The sequence below is a fragment of the Strix uralensis genome, chromosome 12 (assembly GCF_047716275.1).
Source record: "Strix uralensis isolate ZFMK-TIS-50842 chromosome 12, bStrUra1, whole genome shotgun sequence".
Taxonomy (NCBI): domain Eukaryota; kingdom Metazoa; phylum Chordata; class Aves; order Strigiformes; family Strigidae; genus Strix; species Strix uralensis.
Genome location: NC_133983.1, coordinates 4082737 through 4098709, shown reverse-complemented (window position 1 = coordinate 4098709; position 15973 = coordinate 4082737). Strand labels below are relative to the sequence as shown.

Here is a 15973-nt window from a genome sequence, read left to right as displayed (position 1 = left end):
CAAACAGGGAATATTATTGTACGTGTGTTGCAGGAGGAGAAAAGAAGTTTATACCCACATAAAAGCTAGGAAATTTTGTTTGATCAACTGCAGTATGATACAGAATGAGTAGGAATAAAAGTAGTACCAAACACAAAGCAATTGGCCTGCTTTTAGAGCCGTAATAATCTATAATATCTGTCCTGCTCAATGTCTCCCTAAATAGGAAGCAGCAGACAGAAAAAATGAGCTGTAACAAGGTTTCAGGACAGAGATCCTAGACCAAGTACCAGACACACAGAAGTTGTTTGGCCAAGACAGTCAGAGGTGATGGGACCTTCTTGGCTCCAGAAGGATATGAAAACCAGGGCTTTACTAATTGCTAGCCAGACAGCACAACCTCAGGAGGAGATCTGCGTGTCACTGTGGCTGTCAGGTTATGTTTTCTGTACAAAATAGCCTGTCTGCTCACAGACAGGCAACAGCCCTTTGGCATTGTACCCAAGTCAACCAACCTTTTTGTGAGCTGTTTTACACAAGCAGTGTAGAAGATGACTAGTGTGACGCTGTAGAAAGCCAACCATCTCTAACTTAATTTGTTAGGCTTAGTTTTGCTGTGTGATGCAAATTGCTAGAGCGCGCTACACTGAGCTTCACATCAGCGCAAACCCATCTTTCCCAGACCACTGGGATCTACGTCAGGAGCTTTCCAGATCTGCCTCCAACTAACAAGAGTGCAGAAGGGATGTAGCTTGGGTGCCCACCTCAAGGTGTTCTCTAAAGGGATAAATTTAAATAAGCCACTGGATAGTTTTTTACTAGCTCAGGACCTTCCAGGGTCTCTCAGCAAGCCAAATGCCAAGCAGAGGTGGGAGGCCTTTATTAAGTTTTCTGAAGGTGGATGGAAGAGTGGAGGAGGAAGGGAGAAGGTTGTCTCTCCTGTGATGCACAGCAGCTACTTCATGCCAGACAGATTTCCAGAGATTCAGAGGTCAGCTCTGAAACACAGATGTGTGAGAAAGAGGGAAGAGTGAGGGGGAGAGTCATACGTGTAGCTATTTATTCAGCGTCTACAAAACCTCCTATGGACTTGGAGCTGGGCCCTGGATGTCTTTGGAAGAGGCGTATTCACCAGCTCTGCTTTGTTTCCAGAATTCATTCAGGCTGCAAATGCCGTGAAAATAACTGGCTTTTGCTGTGATGCAGCCACGCTTCAGCTGGGAAGCAGGGCCCAGATTTCTGAGATGCTCTGTAAGGAGGAGGAGGTTTTTCAGTTTATGAGCCACGTTCTGCCCCCAAGTTACGGGACCGTGTTTCTCACTGAAGTAGCAGAGGCACATACCACTGTGCCCTGAGGTCAGGATCTGGGTCCCCCAAGAAGGTCCCCGTCCTGGGACGTCCTTTGTGGGTGCTGGATGCTTTCAAGACATCAGTTTGATTTCCCCCAAGTTCCTCACTGGTGATGGCCACTACTTTTTTCACAAGATTGCTAGTACCGTGTCTCTGATGTGTCTTGCGCCACCAGCAAAATGCAGTGCTTATCTTTTCCCCCCGCCACATGGATTTGCTGAAATGTTCTGAGATGCAGCTTTGAGTACAACCAGCCACCAGAGGAAATTGCCCCAGTGTTAACCTTTGAGATAGGCTGAGTGACAAGTATGATTAATCAGAGTAAATAACAGCAAAAATGATATTTACTGGGATTTAGTTCACCAAAAGGAAAGCACGGTACAATATGACACAGTAGGTCAGCTCTCCTGTGGGTGTAAGTCAGTGCAGCTCTATAGGGTTTGGCAGATTTGTACCACATAGCTTCACATAAGGCTTTGCCTTTCCCTTAAATACTGCCCTACCAGAAAACTTCCTTTTTAAAAATAAGGGGAAAAAAGTGTCCCCTAGTTAGTGTTCAGACAACTTCAGAGGATCAGAGCCAGGATTTACCCTGGGATAGTCAGAGAGGTGGGGACCCGAGTCCCACTCCAGCACAACTCTATGGCAGGCAGGGCAGCAACAGCTCTGCTGGTACCTTCGTGGGCTCAGATCATGGCTGGTGGTGGGAACAAATAATTAGGGGTGGTCTATATCGACATGATGAAGTAACTTGCTTGCAGAGACAAACATGACTGCCAGTCACACCAGACTGCTAGGAAGAGCCCCTCTCCCTTCCAGCAAGGTAACAAATTAATTGGGCTATGTGGCTGTTGCAAGCAAAGTCACAAGTTTGCTTGCTGAGCACAGCCTGTGTGCTTGGTGACAGTGACATATGGGAGACAATTAAGTAACTGCGGTTATGTCCAGGTTAGTGAGAAAACAGATCTCCTTATGAACTGGATTTATACCGTGTGTCTGGTGCAAAGGTAGCCACACAACCCAGGGTTAGAAAGGAGACACACTGACTTCCCGCTGAGTTTACAAGCTTCTTGTTCACATCTGCCTATGGATTTCACTGTCCTATAAAACCCCACCCTGCCCTGGCCCTACAGAGCCCTCTCCATTCCCGACTGGTGTGGAGGTTTGTTCCTTTAGCAAAGGCTTATTTGGTCTTTTAGCTTGATGGCCAAAGCCTGGGTGTATAATTTACCATCCCAGGGTTTCTGAGTTCAGCTGTTTCCTCAAGCCAAGCCCAGCCAGCCAGCTCTAATTCTCCCACTGTGGGAGGACACATTCAGCATTCAGCAGTGACACAGAGCTGAACAAATCCTGCTCTCAGTAAGAGACAACCCAAAGGCAATCAGCTCGGGGGTTAGGTTTGTCCCACTATGGAAAACACGGGCCGTTGGGAAGCAGCAGCAGGCTGCATGGGAAAGCTGCAGGGGTGGGCTGGGGTGCTCCTATGGGATGAGAACCAGCCTGAAGGAGACCAGCCCAACCCCTTGCCCTCCTCCCAGCCAGCGTGTACTGAAGGGACAGGAGACAGAGCAGCTGGGAAAAAGCAGAGGCAGCAATGGAGGAAGCAGCCCTGCACCATGTTGCGGCTCCTTCCAGCAATCCCAGGGACAGAGAACTGCCTATTTTTAGCTCCTGAGGTAGCTGAAATACCACCATGATATTCATTAACGAAAACCCCTTCAGATGGGAACTGCAAGGCAGGAGGTTGGGGGGGGGGGGCTGGTTGTTCTGTTTTGTTTTGCTTTATTTAATTGCTGGCTTCAGTACAGAGGCAGAGCATGGCAGGAGGCTCGGCTCCTCTCACCTTGGGAAAAGCAGGAGTGCCAGACCCAGGGGAGGTGGGAAGGAAAAAGTCAATCAGGCAGTATTTAAAAATCTACCTGCTGGGCCCAGGGGGGGCTGGAGATTTTAATGTCATTCCCAGCTTGAGATGCAGCCTGGAGAGTGAGAAAAGAAAGGGGTATCTTCTTTTCTTGGATCCTTAATTGCTTGTTAAATCCTCTAACAAATGCCTGAACTTCTGGATGGCCCCATGCTCCTTGACAGAGGGGCTTCATCCTTGGCAGGGGGGAGGAGTATTTTCAAAAATACTCGTTTCACCTGCTTTTTCTGGGTCTATAAAATTGAGAGTTCAATGGTTCACTCTGCAAAATAAAACTAAGTCTGGAATATTTGTATTACCATTCAGCAGGAGCAATAAACTTACCTACAAGCTGTTCCCCTGCTCCAGCCTGTGGACTCGGCCTGCCCTGCAGGCAGCTGCCCGCACTGCGGGAGCGGAACCTCTCCCATCCCCAAAAGGGACCTCCAGTGACTGCAGAGGAGTATGTACCAAAATAATCCCCTGCTGTACGAGCTCAGCTCTGCCTCTGGCCCAAGCAGACCTGATCACCACAGCCAGAGATGCCTGTCCCTGGTCACTCTCGTTCTGCCCTGTCATCACTGATCATCTGTGTCTTCTGCTCAAACCCTCTTGTGCTGCGTCTTAAATCACAAGGGACTGCCACAAGTCTCAGTAGTGGAAAAGGTGAGGTAGCTATTTCCCAGCACAGAAAATGTGACGACCATGCCATTCCCCCTGATGCTTTGCAGAAAGCAACCTGCAGTTAAGTCCACAAAGCTCAGAAGCAGCCCAGCCCATAACAGCTGGAGAGATTCAGCCACACAGGAGTGCTTTGCCACACAGACAGATGGACAGATCTGTGACTTACACCTATAATCCCCTCCAGTAGTCAAGATAACATACGAAAGACCTCCTTCCTACCTGACTGAAAGCATGGATGCTTTTTCTGCACCACCCACATATAACAGGAATACACATATATCAGGAATACACAAATAACGGGGCCACACCAGACCACAGCCCCAAGCGGGCTGACCATTAGCAGGCTTTGTGTTATTTAGAGTCCATGAAAAGAGCAGAATTACAGCTCCAGCAGGGCAGGCAAGCCGTACTGATGATTTATGAATATTCACTGAGCTCACGAAGCACTCCGGGGCAGAAAACAAGCTTTTGAAATTAACTGAACTCTTCAAGGTTCTTCGTTTGTCTTGGCTTTGAGGTGTGAGTCACCAATGCTATTTCTCCAAACCGAGCAGAGTCTGCACAGAGGGCTGGGAGGATTCCTGGGCACTAAAATATGAAGTTAAGTATTCTGTGAGAAAGACTTTTTGTTCATAAAGTCTTCAAAGCATAGAGACTCCACCCCATTAAGTTTTATGGGTTGGTGTCTCCGTACAGTACTGAGACTTCTTCAGCCTGTAAAGACTGGATGATCAGGGGCCTTGAGGCTCTTTCTCTGAGCATTGAAGTCTCCAGCAGCTTCAGTCTCAGTGCTAGCGGTTTGGTGCCCTGCGATTTTTCAACGATTTCAGTGTTCAATAAAGAGAGACTTTTGAGTTTTGAGGAGTTTTGATCCTGGCCATGCAGGATCCTGGCCATACACCTTGTCGTTCCCACCCAGGTTATTGTGGTGCTCTTCAACACTGGTGCTCCTCCACTTCTAATTGTACCCATGACCTAAGAAATAATCTGCTTGCCTTGCAAGCCGTTGGGCTGTTCCCACCTTAGCTGCTAAATCTGAGCATCAGACAGGAGCAGCAGCAGCACCTGACCGGGCAGAGGAGCAGGGCCCGTGGTAGCCAGGGAGGATGTAGGGGCTCCTCCAGCAGGAGATGCGCGGGCTCCCCGGGGGTCGCTCACCCAACTGCGGGTGGCTTTGTGCTCATGAGTCAGGTCACTGTGATGGACAGGGGTTGTTTGTCTGTGGGACAGTGACAGCAAAGCACGGGCACTGCCTGCACTCCCCTTTGCAAGACTCTTGTTTCTGGTCAGCATTTGCTGATTTAGACCAGACACCCTGGAAGGCGAAGACTTCCGCCTGCATTTGTTCAAGAATGGGTTCGATCTAGCAGACAAGAGAAAAGGTAATAGAACAAGGAGGTTATTTTCACTAGTTTGCTGTAAGCACATGTAGGGAATAAGAGCTCCTCTTTTCCAATTAATTATAACAATAATAATTGCTTTTGTTTCAGCTGGTAGAAATACGAGACTTCCAAAATTCTCAAAGCAATGAAAGAAAAGCTCTGCGGATTAGCCAACACCCCTGGGGTTTCAGGAGTCTGTGGGGGGTGTGGGAGATCCACTTTGCAAAGCAAGCAGAGGTGGGTCATGAATTTGGGTGTCCTGCTTTGCAAATGAGTGAAGCATCAGCCACTGTGGACTGTTACAGCGGGGCTAAACTCAGCTATTCCAAGGCTGTCTAGACGTTCCCATCCTAAATCTGAGACATCTTCCGGACTTGTGTTGTGTCAGAACACTATCCTCCAGGAAAAGTTGCTGTTCCAGTGAATCACATTTTTCTCACCAAAAAAGATTCCATCTGAAAATGGCCAGCTGGCCCTGCCCTCACTGCCATACTCCTTAACCGCAGGAGATTCCTCTCCCTCTGAGTCACAAAGCACAACAGCCAGCCAAGGTGGTCTGTGTTAACATGAATTAGCCCCTGTAGCAGGGGCTCATAGCAAAGAACAAGAATTCAGGAAAAGCAATAAACCAGCATCTGAAAAAAATTGTTTCTGGAGCCTTTCTGCTGTCCTTTCTGATACAAACGGCTCCTACTTCAGCAAGGTTACACACTCGGTTAAAACGGGTATCGTTGCAGGATATGCGTCACTTTGCTAACAATTTAAAATATGCTTATACATATATGAATTTCCTTCTGTTCCCAAGAAGCTCCACACATATGCAGCGCCAACTGATTTGTCCGCTGAATAGAAATATTTGTTGACATGGGGTGGATTGCACAAATAACCTCTTTCCTTGTGGCTTCCTTGCTCCATCCTCCTTTTGCCCTTCCTGCTGGATCACACTGTGTGGATCCTAAAACCCCATCCTGAGAAATGCAGCCTCTTTACTACTGATAGTTTGGTGAACTGTTTCTGAAATCTATGGCTCCCAGTTCTGCCTGGAGCATGTATGTGACCTCTTGTTTCTTTCCTCTACAGGCTGATGCCAAGATGGTCTGTGATGTCGTAAGTCGGATGGAGGACACAGAGCCCTTCTCTCCAGAGCTGCTGTCAGCTATGATGAGACTCTGGGCAGACTCTGGGATCCAAGAATGCTTCAACCGGTCCCGGGAATATCAACTCAACGACTCGGCCCAATAGTGAGTATCTCTGTCCATAGCCTTTTGTGTTAAGAAGCTGTATTTGGGCTTGTTGAAGTTTTAACTAAAGTTAATGACCTCATAGCAGCGGAGCTGAACATGGTTCTGCTTACAGACTGGGATGCGTGTTGTGTCACGGGTTGCTGCAAGGCAGAAAAGATCAGGCAGGACATTCATGTCCCCTCTGGCCAGTTTGGGGTCAGGCCCATGACCCCGAGGACAGGTTCCCAAACTGCTCCCAAAGGGCTCAAGGTAGGTTTCTACAAACATGGATCTAGTGAGCAGAGGCAGACCAACCCGTGGATGTGGCTGATGGCTTCTTCATTTGTCTGATAGATAACGGAAGGGTGTGATTGCCTGCTTTGCATAGCAGTACAGCTCTTGGGTTTGCTTTTCTGATAGTCATACACTGTGCTGATAGCCAGCTGGATTACAACCAAGGGTAAGGGATGTCTTTGCTTTTACAGTGGCATTGCATTATTCTCATAATACAGTCGGTGGCATCTCTACCATTAGGGACCACATCCAGATTTTTTTTAATGGTGATTGTCTGAATCCATGGCTTTGGTTCATCCCGTCATAAGGACAGGACATCTACCCATAAACGGCTGCTCTGGCTCTGAAGAAATGTTGAGTGCCTCCCCAGTTTCAGTTCAGACCCATTTCTAATGATAATTCATCCGATCTGTTTGCCTCCACCTAGGCAAGGAGACTAAAGCTTTTCATCCCGTAATTTCAATCGCAGCAGCTGTTGCAGTCAGGCAAAACGTCCCCTGGCCCTGCACTGTGTCTCGGGCAGTAGTCAGGAAAACGTGATTAAGTATAAGCAAAAGAAACAAGCAAGCACAGAGTGATCATTTCCCCAGTTATACCCTCGGACTTTTTGGTAGTCAGGGAAATAGAGGCTTCCCCAAATGGTGACAGGGGAGTGCTACATCCATACTTTTGGCTTTCACAATATCCCATGTCAACAAGTTCACCAGCTGATTCATACACTTTGGAGTTGGTACTGAGTGTTTGGATTGTCTGGCATCTCTGCTTAGGGTTTTCCTGGATATCTATCAAAACACAAACCCAGGCACCGGCATGGCGGATGGTTTTATTCTGCACCAGCTCCTCCCATCCAAGCTGGCAGGGCAGTTAGGGAGCGCAGGATCATTTCTGCTCTTGCAGTGCTGCAGCAGAAGGCGAGTGATGACACATCACTTGGCATTGACCGAAAACTAAATGGGAAACCTGCAGATGTGTGGTTGGTGTCACAGCATCCTACCCAACCATTTCTCACCACAAGTGACTACATCTCAGTGATGATCCTGGCATTGTGCTGCCTTTTAATCACTCCTAGGTGGACATCCATGTTTAATCTATATTTCATTGCCTCTAATAGCAAAATCAGCCTTCTCTTGCCAGCAATTTTTGGTTTGTTTTTTTTTTTACAAAAGAACAGTCTGATGGCATAAACATACCTTTAGAGATACAAATTATATAAAATGCCAGTCCTAATTGCATTACAACCTTGTGGAAAATTCTTCAATTGTTTTAGAGCCAATTATCTTGAGGAAAGTATTTTGCTTTTCCTTCCATGCAAGATAGCAGTTGAAAATAATAAGCATAGCCCTCCCAATGTGACCAGCTGCTGAGCAATTCATCAGCAAGAGCTCTGAAACCACAAGCAGTTTCTAGACATCAACTGAAGAGGCTCTGTGCTGTGGTATTCACAGCAATATCAACGTGTGGTTGCAGCCCAGCAAAATGAATTTCGGTGTCTTTAACAAAATCTCTTGCATCCAGAGGATGATGCACAATCCTCTTTGCCAGGGGAGGACTGTGCTGCCTCTCTCCTTAGCCACGCTGTGAGTCGTGCTGTGGCTTGACACTTGCTTTCTCCGGGCTAGGTCAGATGGTGAAGCCGAAGATAACAAGGTCCTGTACATTTACGGACCTGATGCTGTTAAGGAGCCCCTGATGGTTCCGTCACCAGGAGCAGAGATGCTGTCACAGGGCAGGGCACTGTAACGTGTCCTGCTGCACCTCTAGGCCCTGGTGCCATCACACCAGATGGTGATACAAGTGAGAGCTCAGTTGGCACTTATTCACGTCCAGTGGACTCCCAGTAAAAAGAGGCATATTTTTCATTTAATCCTTCAATGCTTTGGGGTTGTTTTCTTCTGCATGAGTGAAATATTTGAGACAGTTTTCTATTTTTTTTCCCCCTCTGGGAGAGGGCTTATCTTTATTGACACTGATATTGGATTTAAAACACTAGCAGCTACAACATGTGTTTTCATTAGGGCTGAGAAAAATAAATTCCAGACAAGAACTGAATCTGAAGTTCCCCAAAGTTTGAAAAACAGTGACAGGCAATGAGCTAGACTAGCATCGCTCTTATCTCAGGCTTCTCTTGGTGTTAAGCCATAGGGACTGGTGTTTTGCTGGCAGGAGGGAAGTTTGCTGCAAGAGTCAGAGATTGTGCTCCATGGCTGCTCAGTACATATTGCAAAGCCCAAAGGCACCAAGCGACCAGGTCCTGTCGTGGCCAGCACAGGTGGGACCTTCAGGAGAGGTCCAGGCGCTTCCCTTTGCCCCAGAAACCACCTGCTGAATGGCCTGAATGCGTTTCAGAAACCCCCATCAGCTGCCTGGCTTATTTCTAAGGAACCACTACTTGGGCTTCTCCGAGTCAGTGCTGCTGTTGTCCTACATTGCTCTTCCAGTGCTATACCTTGAGTTTTTTTAAATGGCTTGAACAACAGGCCTTGTGTTACAGGCTGTGGGAGACCAAGTCGCAGGCTAATCAACAGCCTGCAAGAGTTGGCAGCATGGCTCTTACTAGTCTATCATTAATTTCATTGAAAATAGATTTCATATTTTGTATTAGCCTAAACAAGAAGTGAGTAATAGCTCACCTCCCCTATCAAAGATGGGCAGGAGTGTATTGCTTTCCACTCTCCCATGCATGCCTGCCTAATGGTGTGGACTTCCCTGCAAAGCTTTGCTTCTTTTAGGCTCTAAAACCAGCCTGTCCTTAGCAAGGATTTCATAGCTACTGCAAAGGAACAGTGGAAAACAGCACTTTTGCAAGGAAAAACCATGACCGAGGAAGAGGGGAGGTTCTGTAATGGACTTCCTGTGCCTTGGACAGCAAAAAGTAAAACCATAAGGACAGCAAGAGAAGGGAAGAGAGTAAGATGTAGCAGTTGGTTTCATCCTTTTTCGTTGCTGCATTTTTTCATCGTTCCCCAAGGCAAATTTATGGGTGGGTTGAGTTCCACACTCCTAATCTCTTGATTATGTTTTTATTCCTACTTCGTCTCCTCTTCCTTTCTTGTCTCCATGCCTAGGAGCTAAATCTACCTCTGATCATCAAAGAGTCTGGGCACTGCTGATGTCTTTTTCTTCTCTAGCCAGTTTCTGTCTGTGGAAGCACATCTGTGACCCACATTTTGCTTTCAAATTCAGCAAAATAGAGGTTTCCAGCTGGTTTCCTTAATCTCCTGCTTTTGTTCAGATTTTTAAATTGTCTTGTGTTTCCTAGCCTTCAGTTCCTAACTAGCCTGGTCAGTGGAGTACCGTGCATAGGGCAAGTTTGATCTTAACCCAGGGATGGGGACCTGCTTTGAACGGCCTCCAAGCTTCAGGGGGGGAATGGAGCAGACGGAGCATCCACACAAGCACAGGTTTTCCGTGTGCATATCCAAACAGGCACAGGCCCTGCAAGATGTGTAGGCAGAGACAGTTTGCAAGTACACAGACACAAAAAAGCCAGAATCCATCTCAAGTTATTCTCCTCCTGCTTCCAAGTACATTGAAAGATCATTTGATAATGCCAGGGCTGTGAAACTACCGTGAAAATGTAAAATATTTTAGGCCTGCGTTCAACCCATCCATCTTCACACATATCAGAGGTGTCAGGGCTAGGAAGCTTGTTGCCTTTGGCTCTCTCCATAGGGAGCGAAGGGAGGGAGAGATGCCTCCAGAGAGGGATGCAGACCTCACTGCTCAGTGGTGAATCACAGAATCAGAGAATGGTTTGGGTTGGAAGGGCCCTCAAAGATCATCTAGTTCCAACCTCCCTGTCACACGCAGGGACACCTTCCACTAGACCAGGCCTTGAACCCTTCCAGGGAGGAGGCATCCACAGCTTCTCTGGGCAACCTGTTCCAGTGCCTCAGCACCCTCACAGTGAAGGGGAGATGCAATTGTGTCTGCTGCTCTACCACAGCTGACCGCAGCCCTAGCATATCAAGTCTGTGCCAAATACCACGCCCAAACTGGACAACACTTCCGTCACTCCATCTTCAAGAACTCCTGTGGCAGTGCCTTATAGAAAAGCAGCACCAAACAGAATAAAATACTGCAGTGCCTTCCTTTTCTCATGTGGGACTGTTTTCTGATCTCTTTCCCTTGCAAAAGAATTGTCTTTGCATGATGGTATCACCTTCCCTACTGATACTTATTGCATCCCACATGCCAGCACACACTTTGCATCGAGAAAACAGTTAAGACTAGAGCCAGATGTTGTTGTGATGTGGTGAATGGCTTCCAGACTGAGCCCCAACAAGGCAGCACTGGAACAGGCTGCCCAGAGAGGCTGTAAAATTTCCATCCTTGGAAATACTCAGCATTGAGCCACCTGAGCTAACTTTCAAACTGAATTTAACTTTGAAGTTGGCCCTGCTTTGAACAGGGGATGGTCCAGATGAACTCCAGAGGTCCAATCCAAACCAGCACTTTTGGGTTTGTCTTCTGTTTTTTTTCCCCTCGCTCTTTCTCTCATGACACTGGGTTTAAAAGGGAGAAAAGGTCTTTGGGGTTGGCTGCAGTCTCCTGTTCCTAGCCACGCAGGACCATGAAGCTCTATGATAATGCCCCAGTCCTGCAAGTCCCATGGTCTAAACTTTTGCCTTGCTGGTGAAGCCAGCTCACGGGACATGGGCATTATGCATGACTGTCAGGACATGGTCCATTTTAATGAGCTGCGATTGTTGCTGGCTCTCTCAGACTGAAGAAAGGATAATTATAGGTCAAGGTTTTGCATTAATATTCCCATCAGGTGCGTAGATTCCATTTTCTCATCACAGCTTTTGCATTAGAATATGGTTTTCTGTGTGCCCATCTTACTCGTGCCTGTCACTTGCTCTCCCTTGCATTTAATTGGAGGGAGTAGCAGCATAAATGGAACAATCCAGTTAATTGGGATGACTTGTGTTGCACTGTTTATTGAATAACCCACCTTTGTGTCTTGGAGCCCAAGCACCAATAAAGCAGAAAGGAAGAATACATCACAAGCAGAGATGTAGATACATTTGTCTGAATTTATGGTTTAATTTACCCCTGTAAGTAAATATGCCCACCAGCTTTGAATAATTAAGTTCCCCCTACAATAAGCAAAACAAAACAGCTCATAAGGGCCAGAGCTGGTGACTGGAATCGCCAGCCCTGCTCAGTTCCCACAAATAAGATGTGAATAGATTTCCAGGGAGGAGCAGCTCTGTGACGTCTGCTGGCGCCAGGTCTGGAGTAGGGCTGTTTCTGGTAAGAGCGAGGTAGGGGAGACGGGGGCAGGCTGAGCATCAGTCTAGCAGGGCTTGGGCTTGGTAGAGGTTTCAGGCTCCATTATTATCCTCATAAGTTAAGGAATCGCTATTGTTACATGGCTACACCTAGGGCTGAATGTGAGCTGGAAGAAGGGCTCAACAGAAAAGGCGTCTTTGAAATCAGATGGGTATTTTCTAGCATCTCACCCTCAGTCTTCATCCACCTGGGGACCCAATTTCAACAAGATTGGGTGCAATCTCTCCGGGGGCTGCCTCTGTTGGCCCAAAGCAGGGTGGAGACCACGTCACAGTATCTTGAAGGTGGGTGTTAAGCAATGCTCACCTTCCCATCCCACCAAACACTGCCAGGAGAGTGTGAGGACTGAGCTTCCTTCACAGAAGAAGTTAAGTGGGGGGGTGATGGCATCTGAGATACCTTCAGAAGCTACAGAGCTGGGCTTCAAAGTGGAGCTTGTGGCAGCACCCAGCGATGTGGGAACATCCAGGAAAGCGTTTACCAGCTGAACCAGAGTTTCAGCTTTGCTTGCTGCCTTTCCATCTGAAATAGCAACTTCGGCAGCCAGCTCCACTAAAAACTCAGCACCTCTTTAGATATGGATCTTGCAGGCAAAAACTGGTGGTATAGTGTTGTCACTTCCCCCCTCCTAATCCTCCTTTACCCCCCCCCCCCAAATCTCTCTAAGATCTGTCTGAAGAGACCCAGGAGATAACAGACTGCACTGCAAGGAGGAGCAGAGAAGTTACATTAGTAGTTCATTCCTCAGGGACAAAGACACAGCAGTACCTGCTACGTCCCTGCAATTTTTCATTGCCATGTTGCATCGTAACACTGTTGTCTTTGGCCTGGGGATTAGTAAAATCTTGACATTTTGACTAAATAAATTGTTATTTAATGTCCCACGATACCAATCAGGGCTGTCCCACTTTTGGCAAAGCTCCCACCCAAAAGGGTTGGAGCCAGGCAGCAGTTCACTCTGCCTGGAGGAGGGAGAACAGCCAGAATTTGGGAACAATCTCTTCTCTTTTCACATTTTGCTTAGAGATGAGGAGGAGCCAGCACCACTGATAAATACAGCACAGGGCATTCACCCCCAAGGAAACCTGCTGAACCACAGTCTTGAACCCTGGATAATCTGTTCTCATCACCGACTGACAGACCCAACAGGAATTTCTTCCTGCCTTGTGAAGGGCTGTGGGTGACAGATTCGGTGCAGAAAGATTTGACTTTTTTTGGCTGAGTATTTGTGTATTTTTAGGCTGAAATGTCCTTATGAAACCAGCTGGAGCTGGCAGGCTGCCACCAAGGGTTGGGGTTGGGTTGGTTTTTTTTTTTCGTTCTGTTCAGTTTGTTTTTTCACTGCTACCCCTACTGCTGTCTGCAGCCCCCCTCTCCCACCAGCTCTGCCTTTCAGCAGGCAGCGCTCATGCCCTGCAGCTCGCCCATCACTGCACTCTCCCACCTTTCACCTCAACTGCCAGGTGACGGCAGTGCTGGGATGCAGCTCCACAGTCCAGGCTCTCCTGGGAACCCGCAGCCTCTCCTGCAGAGCCAGGGAGCCCAAGCTTCCCTCCCTCTTTCTGCACCTTGCAGCTTGACATACCGTGTGCCCCCAGCTCCGCCGTCACAGCCTGCCCTGCAAGACAACAGCATCACTCATACAGGGAGGGCAGGAGGTGGGGTGTCTCCCACCAGCGAGGCTCTCAGGGCATCTTATTGCTGTTTGAAGCTTCTTAGGGAATCAGGTAGCTCTGGCAAGGCAGATGTCCCTCTGCGTGGGTAATTCCTGCTTTACACCAGCTCATTGGCACCCAGCTCATGGGTCACCGGTGGCCCTGAGCCCTGTCCCCTTGCAGCGCACGTGGCCAGGCAGGGACCGGCCGGCTGCTCTCAGCCTCCTGGTTCTGCAGTGTGTCTGCAGGCAAAGCTGTCAGGAGACCACCGTGCCGTGGCTCTTCTTCACACGGCTGGCGTCAGGTCTGGCACCGTCTGTGACGCTGGGAGGCGAGTGCGGCGGTGGCGCATGGTTTCCTGACGTATTTGCTGTCCGTTTGAAATCCTTAAATGGCAAAGAATGGCAGGAACGTGGGAATTTCTTTGTAGCCAGGCTCCGGGAGGGAGGAAGCCGTCTTCCACACGGGTCTGCAGGCACCAGTGGCGACGGTGTGACGGGGAGGTGCTGCTCCCCCCCGCCTCCCCACCCTGTCCTATCCCAGAGATCATCCCAATTTGGAAGGAGAAGTTGCCAAAGCACTTTGCTGCATTCCAGGGAGCGCACAGCAGCGCGTCGGGAGCTCTTGGGCAGAGCTGCCTGCCACTGCCCACGGGATGAACAGCTCAGGAGGAGCCACTCCAGCCCAGACGAGCACTGCTGGGCAGGGCAGATGAGCTCTGTGCACTCAGAATGCAGTTATCTCCCTCTCCCCCTCCTTCACTTTTTCATGGCCGCCAGCGTTTCCCTGAGTTTCTCATCACGACACTCCACTCCCCTGACCTGCCCCTGCTCAGGGGATGTGCTGTGCTGGGGCGGTACGATTCATCAGGCCCGACATTGCAAGAGAGGCCAAAAAACATTTGAGTGACTGCTAGGGGTGTGCAGCCACTGCCATCCTCCTCTGCCCTCTCCCAGGGTCCAGCCCATGCACACACACGCACACCCCCTCCTGAAGAGGGGGAGCAGTGCAGCATCCCCATGCTCAGGTGTTTAAGGTTAGGAGTTAAATCCAAAACCAATCATGAGCTTAGCTAAAAAGCCCACATTTTTCAATATATATTAAGACAGCCATTGGAAAATTGCTTTTATCTGCTGCTTCCTAAGCCCTCTGGCTTATACTTTAAAGCCTTTTGTCTGTGAACAGGAGAGCTGGAAAGTCCTTTTTTATTTCAGCCTTAAGCAAATAGTCCATCTAATATCCAACCTTGAGGGGCTGAGGCTTTGAGAACAAAAATGAAGGGGAAAAAAAAAAAAGAAATGTGGCAAACATTGTGACACTTGCCATAAAATCACAGGACTTGGCAATGATGGGGATAAAGCACCCAGAGCTGTGTCCCCAAAGGCAGAGTGGCACGGACCCTGGTAGGAAGGCAGAGCTCCCTGGGGCCCCCCGAGAGCCTGTGGTGCCCGTTGGTCAGCAAGTTGAAGCTCCTTGTCACGGTTCCCCGATGGGGACAATAAACATGCTCCTATTTATGAGATGCTGCTGTCCACGGTGGCGAGAGCAGCGAAGGCAGCAGCAGAGCGAGGCAGGAGCCCGCTGGGTTGGGCAGGCAGGCAGAGCATGGCAGGGGTGGCCGGGTGAGCCCCACGGGAGCTCCCAGCACTCGGCCAAGACAGTCCTGCCAAAATCGGGATTCGCCTGGTGGAGCCCTGGGCACTGATCATTTCACAGACTAATTGATATAACAGCTCTAATTAGCCTGGTAGCAAACACCACTTTTTTCTTGCTTATCCAGGCCAAGCACTGAGCCAATATTCAACCCCCAGTCATTGATTTCCTACTGCTTTTCAGGTGGGAAAGGGGGAAATACGGGGTTTCTTTCTCCAGGTAGAAGACGCGACCGGGGCTCGGCATCACGGGCACGTGTCTGGGCACAGGTGGGGTGTCTTGGAGGAAACCTGGCACTAGGAGTGTTTGGCCACAGGCAGCGTGGCAGGGCAGGCAGGAAGGGCTGTGCTTTCCATTGGGGTTTCATTAGCAGCCCTGCGGAGAGCAGCAGGCACAGCTGCTCCCCAGCCCCATGCCTCCAGCTCCGCAAAAGCGGCAGGACCTGGTGGGAGGGACACGTCGCCCGGCTGTGGCCCACTCCAGGGCTGGGTCAGTGCCAGGGATGGCCTTCCTGCCTCCTCCCTCTCTTGGAGACCTGACAAGGGGTTCGTACCT

At 49.0% G+C, this 15973-nt stretch overlaps 1 protein-coding gene across 2 annotated transcripts in view; it reads left to right on the top strand.

Annotated features, from left to right (window-relative positions):
• GNAO1 (G protein subunit alpha o1) overlaps positions 1 to 15973 on the top strand; it is a 147062-nt gene that overhangs the window by 89872 nt on the left and 41217 nt on the right. For both annotated transcript variants that reach the window (XM_074881145.1, XM_074881146.1), the window contains exon 4: positions 6376 to 6536. In XM_074881145.1, the coding sequence (XP_074737246.1) occupies positions 6376 to 6536 (161 nt within the window). The remainder of the gene's footprint in view (positions 1 to 6375; positions 6537 to 15973) is intronic.